This window comes from Chanos chanos, chromosome 9 (assembly GCF_902362185.1).
Source record: "Chanos chanos chromosome 9, fChaCha1.1, whole genome shotgun sequence".
In the NCBI taxonomy this organism is placed as follows: Eukaryota; Metazoa; Chordata; class Actinopteri; order Gonorynchiformes; family Chanidae; genus Chanos; species Chanos chanos.
This window is the reverse complement of record NC_044503.1, coordinates 22,364,100-22,372,093: the sequence shown is the minus strand read 5'-3', so window position 1 is coordinate 22,372,093 and position 7,994 is coordinate 22,364,100. Positions and strand designations below refer to the sequence as shown.

Genomic DNA, 7,994 nt, shown 5'->3' with positions numbered 1-7,994 from the left:
CATGTCAGAGGTGAATTTGCCATGTTGTCTGAATCATGTAATTATCCTCAAGACTCTGCCTGTCTCTCTTTCTCTTAAGCCCAAACAACCCCTGATTGATTGAGTGAACTGTATAGTCAGAAAACATCTGATGAGAGACATTTGATTAGGTTTTACTAGAACTGAAAATTAAAGACACATACTAGCTTTCATAGGGTGTGGGAAGGTTGGATAAAATAATACACTGACAGTGTGAGGATACAAAAGAATTAGGTCATTACTGAGGGGCTTACTAAGGGGGCAACAAGAAGCTGTGCATGTGTGTGTGTGTGTGTGTGTGTGTGTGTGTGTACACAGCGCTGAGAATGTGCAAGTATGTGCTTCTGTGGACGTAGACAGAAGAATGTCACATCAGTTAACCTCTCTCTCCCTCCTGTTCTCCCTGTCACACACACATATACACACTGCTTCCTGCTCTCTGATGTCACTCCCAGTAGGAGGGGCTTACTGTTTATGGTTTATTTGCACAGCACCTCACTTCCTCAACAGCTGCCATTGCTGTGCACATAGACTGAGGAAGAGAGAGAGAGAGAGAGAGAGAGAGAGAGAGAGAAAGAGAGCGAGAGGGCAAGCTAGCTGCTCAGACCCTCAGAGGAAGGGAAAGAATCTAGCAGCTGGATTTCTCTCACGGGCCACGGGACCTTGTTCATGGCTCAGTCAGCAAACGGCATGGATCAAGACTTGGCCAGCAAGAGGCTCCACTCGAGGTAGGAGGCATCAGGGTATGGGGGGAAGGAGACAGTAGCAGGCTGAGGAGCAAGAGAGAGAGAGAGAGAGAGAGAGAGAGAGAGAGAGACGGGGGGAGGTGTAAAGGAAAAGAAGTAGCGGTGGGGGAGCAGGGTCTGCCGGCTCGCAGGCTGACTGAGGAGGGGCTAGGTAGGAAAAGAGCTAGCCTGGTTGTTTTCTGCCTCCGGAGTGAACCAGATTCCAGCTAGTCTTTACCATTCTTTTGAAAAACCGTTTCTTCTCCTGCTTGCCTCGCCGGCTTCAAGGCACCGGTAGATCGAAAGAACAGACTCAAACAGAGACGTACAACATGTGGACATGGGCTAAAGCTTGCATGGCGTATCACGGCAAGGGAGTGAGCTCCATCTGTCTATCTCTCTCAGTCCCCCACAGGAATAACATGCATTTTAGTAGATGTTTATACACTGTAAATGCAGTAGTGGGCTTTTCACTTCATACTGAAAGTGTTGTCCTGTAATATCAAACATGAAGATGTTTTTTTTTGTGAGTAGGAGTATCTGTGTGTGTCATAGTGTAGCTACATTTCCCCCTTTTTTTTTTTTTTTGCATACGTGTCCAGCAGTTGTGCCACTTCAGCAGTCTCTGTCTTGCAGTGTTGTTCGGTGACATCTCCACATTATTACCCTGTTGCTTTGATCTCTTCTTGAAAGTTACACAGGTTGAACAGGTCTGTGTTTGGGGCCAAAGAGTGATTGCCCAAGGTTGATTATGAAAACAGTTGGCTTTGGCTGAACACTAAATTGAATCAGCTTTGACCTGAACCTCAAAGTCCTTCATAAAACCAAAGGAAAGATATGGTTTTAAAAAGGTTTTTTTTTTTTTAAGTGTGAGTTTTATATGTCATTTTTGTATGAACTTTGGTAATCTGCTATCTTTAGGTGTGTGATCCAACACCTTTACACAGCCTATGCATTATGTGTTGAGCTAAACACAGTCTTACTAACGCCATCTCATTTTTAAAAGATCTGGCTCTGTTTGTTGCCATACAAGCTCTATCTGACTGTCAAAAACATTGTATTTTGGGTCGCCACTGTCATACGGTGACAAAAGTGACAGCTCTGTCGTCGTGACACCAGAGGGCATTATGACATCACAGAGTGTTGCCATGCCGGCTGCTAGTCACACTCCTCTAAGAATTCCAGTGGTATCACAGAAAGGAACTAACATTCAGAATCCCTGGAAGTCAAAATTCCCAGAGGTCACAGCTCAGTCTTCTGTGGAACAAACTGTGATATTTACACATTTGATTGCACAGTTAAATGTCTTCCACTTTAATGGCTATTGACAGAGCCTGCATCACTGCAATGTACCTTTATTGAAAAGGTACCTTTTCAAAGTACCTCACGACACAGTCACAAGTGACGGGTACACTGGAAGAGAAGTCTTTAGCTTGGGGTTGAAAACATCTGCATTCCAGACTGTGCATACATCGGGCACCGGCCGCACGTGACGTCAAACCACTGAGTCACCCCATTATTTTTTTTGAAGGAGCCTTTTGTTTCAGCTTTGTTTTGTAGTCAGTCCATGTCTCCTTTCATCTGAGACCTCAGTCAGGATTGCGTGGATGTTTATCAGAAGCCGAGCTCCATTCATATGCACTGCCCTGTGCTTTAGATCCCGCCGTGAAAACGCCAAAGCATGCCAAAACGCCCTTCACTAATACACATTAGATTGTTTCTGTTTGCAAAACAATGGTTTCCTCTCCATGCACAATCAAGGTCTCATTACTGGACTTGTATGCAGATGAAAGCAAACAGACAAAGGGTCTGGACATCTGAAGTTAAAATGTAAATGAGGAAAATAAATGTGTTTTCCAACACTGGGGAATCTGATTTAATGAATGCACTGTCAGATAATTTACAGTTGTCTAGGGGTAAACAATGAATAAACGCAATGTGGTTTCTTCATCAATGGAAAAAAAATAACATGTTTTCAATGCCTTTTTTTGGTTTGCAGTTAAAATATTTCTTGCTTTCCACTGTTATTTTTGCATTTTGAGAAACTTGATTCGGCTGAATGCAAGTTGTTTATGCTCAACAGATGTGCCCAGAGAGTTCATTGGTTTTGAGCACACATTTCACATTTAATGATGCCTTACACATTCAATAATGCCCCCTGCACTGATACTGGAATATTCTTCAGTTTGATTAGCAACAGCCGATTAGCCTGAGATGCAGAGTCAAATGGAATCTGAACTGAGACTTGACATGTTGCAGCTACTGGAGCTGAAGAGGAAGGAAAAAAAAACATTCCAGTAGAGTTTCTCTTTGGTTTCCTTGACAACTGGAGCCAGTTCCCTCTAATTAAGTCTGGATTAGTGCTTAGAGCCCAGCAACAGAGAACACAGTCAAGCAAGAGTCCAAATCATTTGATTTAATGTTTTCTTACCATACTGCATTTCCCTCACTGACAATTATTACCGTTGATACACAGCTGGCCCTGGACGTTATTTTAAAATAAAACCTAAGGCAACGGCAGGAATTCTTAGGCTATTATGCTTGGACAAAGTCTTGTAGACTGTGTGGGAAGGTACAGTTGAAACCAAGAACTTCATACAGAAACCAAATAGCTATGTTAACCAGGTTTGATCAGTCTGAGCAAAACGCATGGAAATGCCAGCTAGCCACATTTCTGTTTTGGCTTCCAGCAAGTCTAGGATGTTTGTGTAGATTTGTCAAGTCAGGGGTGATATTCTAACCACAAGTTTTTCTTTTACGGCTCTCTCTATTTTATTTTTGTCAAGGAAAAGAACGAGACTTTGTTCTTCTGGCACAGTCGTCTACACTAAGCCTGCTATCCTCAGACCTGTCTTGTCAACAGGCAGTGAGAGCATGTTCCAAGCGCTTGTCGTAACTGCACTGCTAGGCAAATAAGACCACAGGCATGTCATTTTGCCACTATTGTAGCTGAGCAAACTAGTCCGAACAGTGCTTTTACCACAATGAGTGCAGCTAAGGGTGTAAAACCCCCAGCCTTGCTTCAGCTGGCCCCCAGACTCTCTCTCTCTCTCTCTCTCTCTCTCTCTCTCTCTCTCTCTCTATCTATCTATCTCTCTGCCTCTCTTAGGGCTTGTCGAGAATCCATCTTGTCTTTCCTCCCTGCTTGCAGATATAGTTATATAGATAAATTCAATAAAATCCCGTTTCCTGTCAGCAGGCCACAATGTTTTCCTATCTAGTTATTACTGATCAATAATAAGCCACTATCAAACTATGCCCCAGTTACAATTCTGCTTCAAGACAGCTAAGAAACCTCAGCTAGAATTCACACCAACAGATTACTCCAGCATTGTGCGGTACCTTTAATTCTGACGAGAGGAGCTTTGACTGCGATGTCTTTATACACACATCAATTTTATGAGCAAACAGATTTACTGGAGAAGTTATTACAGCCTTCTTGGCATAAAGCCCAATTATTTCACAAACACAATAACAATTCGTGGGTTTTAAAAATTACTCGATGTTCTGGGCTGTAATACAGTTCCTTAGTTTAAGACAAATCTCAAAAAGCTTTTTCTGTACCTCGCTGGAAACAAATTGTCCAATCATGCAATCATAGAGACAGCTGTGCCGTCCATCAAACTGTCCCTGGCTAATTGCATTGTTTTTGCTAAATAATTAGATGGATTAGACTGATCTTCGATTTGTAATGTGCTAACATCTGAGCTCATACCATGTCCATCTTGGCTAACATCTTCCTTTAGCAGTTCAGAGCTTAACATCAGTATCAGGCACAATGTTGACAAAAAAAGCCTCTTAAGCTAGTTCTTCCTGACTCTATTTGGCACAGAAACTGGGACTTATCACAAATTTCGGACTTTTATGAAGAAAAGCTACATTTTGGTCATCCTTTAGGTAGAATGAATGCGGTCTTGAACTGTTGGTACAATGCTAGCTAGAATTTCAACGGTACCCTTGTGAACTGGTGTGGAAGCTCATCAGAATCTGGAGAAGGTAAAACACAAAGGTGACACATTTTTTGGTGTGAAAGGTGTGATGAACTACTCTCATGAGTTCGCCACATCTATTCAGGCTGCAGTTTTTCGTTTTGTTTTGTTTTGTTTTGTTTGTTTTTTTTGCTTCATGTGCCTTTTGCAGACCTGAGGTTTAAAACACGTGATTTTTGTTTTGTTTGGTGGACTAGATTTTGCTTTAGTGGATTAAACTAACAGATCAAATAGCTCTCTCAGCTAGGGTAAACCACAAACACATGTTTTGACGAGCATTTGGCGTCCATTCTACAAGAAATGGCTTTTGATAGTGATAAGCACACAGACTTCAGTCTTTCCAAGTTTTTGAAACTAAACCTTTTAAAACATTTTGGTCAAGACGTATAGGGAAGGGCCTGTTGATTTTCCATGACTTGGAGTGCGAGGCAATTTCACTATTCAATAGAGCATGGCATCTTTGGCTTGCTTTTGATCTCTGCTTTCCACCTAAATTTCCTTTCCTCTCAGCTGCATGGCTGCTATTTGTGTAGCTCTTCAGATGGTTCATCTGGAAGGCAGTTTAGCCTGCAGCCTCAGCTTTGATCCGATCAAGATCTAACTCCTCAGTATATGTGCAAGTGAGGTCTGGGTTAAAAGACAACTATATGAGGTATCTAGCACATGCGTTCAGGATTAGCATTCCATCGTTAAAGTAAGATGCCCTAACGAACAATCCTATTCCTGCCATCAAACGTATACGGTAAACACAGGTTTTATTGAGGAACCATATGGTGTTTGCTGAACATCTAATGTGTATCATAGAGACCTCTTTGACAGTGCAGTGTAAGCACAATGTAACTGAGTTTTCATATGCTACTTCGCGTACGTCACTTCCTTGAGTGTTTTTGTTATAGTCGCTCAACCAACTTCATTTTTCCACTGCATCGTGTGTAATCGTCTCAGTACTGTCCTCTAATTGGCTTGCTCCTTCTAAATCCCACTGGTCTCCAAATCTCATTTGAACTGGATTACTAAATGAATAATCCGAACCAACAATTTCACGGGACGTCTCACGAGTTCCCAGTACTTAAAATTCGTTAACTGTTGATTTTTTTTTTTTTATCTGTTTCATTCACTTGTTACGAAATTACAGAACAATTCTCTTTCTCCGTGTGAGGTCTCTAGTGCAGTATTCACCTCAGATTAACATAATAACATTTTATCTCTTTTGAAACATCTCATTTAGTCTAATTACGGCTGAAGTGTGTATAAAACCTTAGCAGCTGGCTGACGCCATATGAAAAATGCCCTGGCAAGAGACAGGGCTTAAAAAAAAGACATTCTTAGGAACTGGATTATGAGACCATGTTTGACCTGCTGAACAGTCAGTTTAGCCAAAAAAACACAAAAAAACAAAAAACAAACAAAACACTGAATACATCACGAGGCTAGGCTCAAAGTGATGCTGTCGCTCATGAAAGATTCATTAGCTCCTTGGCCTTCTGCATGAATGACAGGCGAGGGTTTTTTTTTTTCTTCCTCCTTTTTTTTGTACGCTGTAGTGCTTCTCATCATCTCAGCAAGGCACTGAACTAATGCATCTCGTCCACACCAAAGGCTTAGATCAAACAGCTTACGCGAGTTGCGGGAAGAGGATGGCCTCTCTCTGATCAGCAAGAGAGGGCAAGACCTGGGACCCAGCGGGTGGTACAAGGGGAACAGGGGTGCATATATCAAACTGACTGTGTAAGGGGGACTCCCTGAATTTGAAGACCCAGAATTTTATTGAATCAAACTGTCATAGAAAGAAATGTCGATATATAACGAAACCGTGTAAATATCAATTAGCACTAAATATTCATGGTAGCACCCTTGCTCTGTTACATACTGTTATCCTTAACATTTTTGACTCTTTCATCTGATTACAAACACATATAGCAGCTGTCTTATCATGTCATTTGAATTTGAGCTACGATCACTTCAGTATGCATACTCAGGAAGCTTTATTTACGGTGAAGTAATACATTACTTCAGTATGCATACTCTAAATGGAATTATATGGAATTACATCATAGGAATTAACCTATGGGACTGGTATCATCTCAAATGAACCTCACTTTAGTCAGTAGGGGCCTCAGATGACATTATTATGAAGCGAGGTAGAAAAGTTATGTACACTGTGTTTGATTAAACCGTAAACATAAAGCATTACAACTACCCAGCATTGAACAAACTCAACATGGGCCTTCCACACGTGTTTTTGCAAAATCGTGGTGATAACATTTGTTTCTCTCTCTCTCTCCTTCTCCCTTTCTCTTTCTTTCTCTGGTCTGACCTTTGACCTGTCAAACTGGTCTCAGTTCTTTCAAATGGAAGATGAAAAAACATCAAAACGAGAGCCTCGTAATTTTATTGTTTCTCAGAGCCCATTCTTTTCTGAATGTATGCAGGCCCCATGAGCTAAAGTGTGTTTTTAAGGGGTCTGCACATGAACTTGCTTTGTCAGTTGTGCTTTACAGAACGTATAAAATTTATGCCAATAGGTAATTCATGAGAGAATTAGCCTTTTTTGTCTGTGAAGAAGCTTGAAAGTGTAAGTGTGAAGTGTTAGTCTTTGTGTTAGTGTGAAGTATGGTCAGCTAACTTCTGAAAATTTCTACTGTTTTTATAGTCGAGCCGACAAAATTTCAGATGAAATAGCATCTTTAATTTTCAAATCTTAATGTCAATAATCTGAAAATCGTGTCTTCAAGGACACAAACACAGAATGGATTTTGGATTAAAAGAAAAAAAAAAGGATGCAGCAAAAAACAAGGGATTAGATACAGTGGTATAAATTGAAGAGTTCTCCTTTGACAGTGATGGTTTCACATTGTCTTGCTCTCTCTCTCTCTCTCTCTCTCTCTCTCTCTCTCTCTCTCTCTCTCTGAAGACCACAGAGCAATAATATAATTCAGTACATATTTGATTAAGCGGGAGAAAACGAGCACATTGAAAGCGCTTATTGTAAGGAGTGCCCATATCAACAAGTAAAGTGATATCAAAACATTGTGACATGATGCCTTTCCTAGTAAACTTAGTAAGTTTGTTGTCCAGCAGTTAAAGTCAATTCCTTTAATTCAGTTGGACCATTAGTGTGTTGCACATTTTAAAGATGGACAAAGTGGCATTTCTGTGAGAGACAATGCAAACCTATTGGATGGAAGCTTGGTTGATTTCTTCATTCCAAAACAACTTAACCGCATACCTATGTCTTTCAAGAAAAAAAAGAAGTTGAACA

At 40.9% G+C, this 7,994-nt stretch overlaps 1 protein-coding gene across 1 annotated transcript in view; it reads left to right on the top strand.

The window, feature by feature from the left end:
• The first annotated feature begins 582 nt into the window (after positions 1-582).
• The window catches only part of gpsm1b (G protein signaling modulator 1b), a 29,447-nt gene continuing 22,035 nt past the window's right edge, over positions 583-7,994 (top strand). Inside the window, exon 1 of the mRNA XM_030784671.1 lies at positions 583-746. Within this exon, the coding sequence (XP_030640531.1) occupies positions 688-746 (59 nt within the window). The 5' untranslated portion in view covers positions 583-687. The remainder of the gene's footprint in view (positions 747-7,994) is intronic.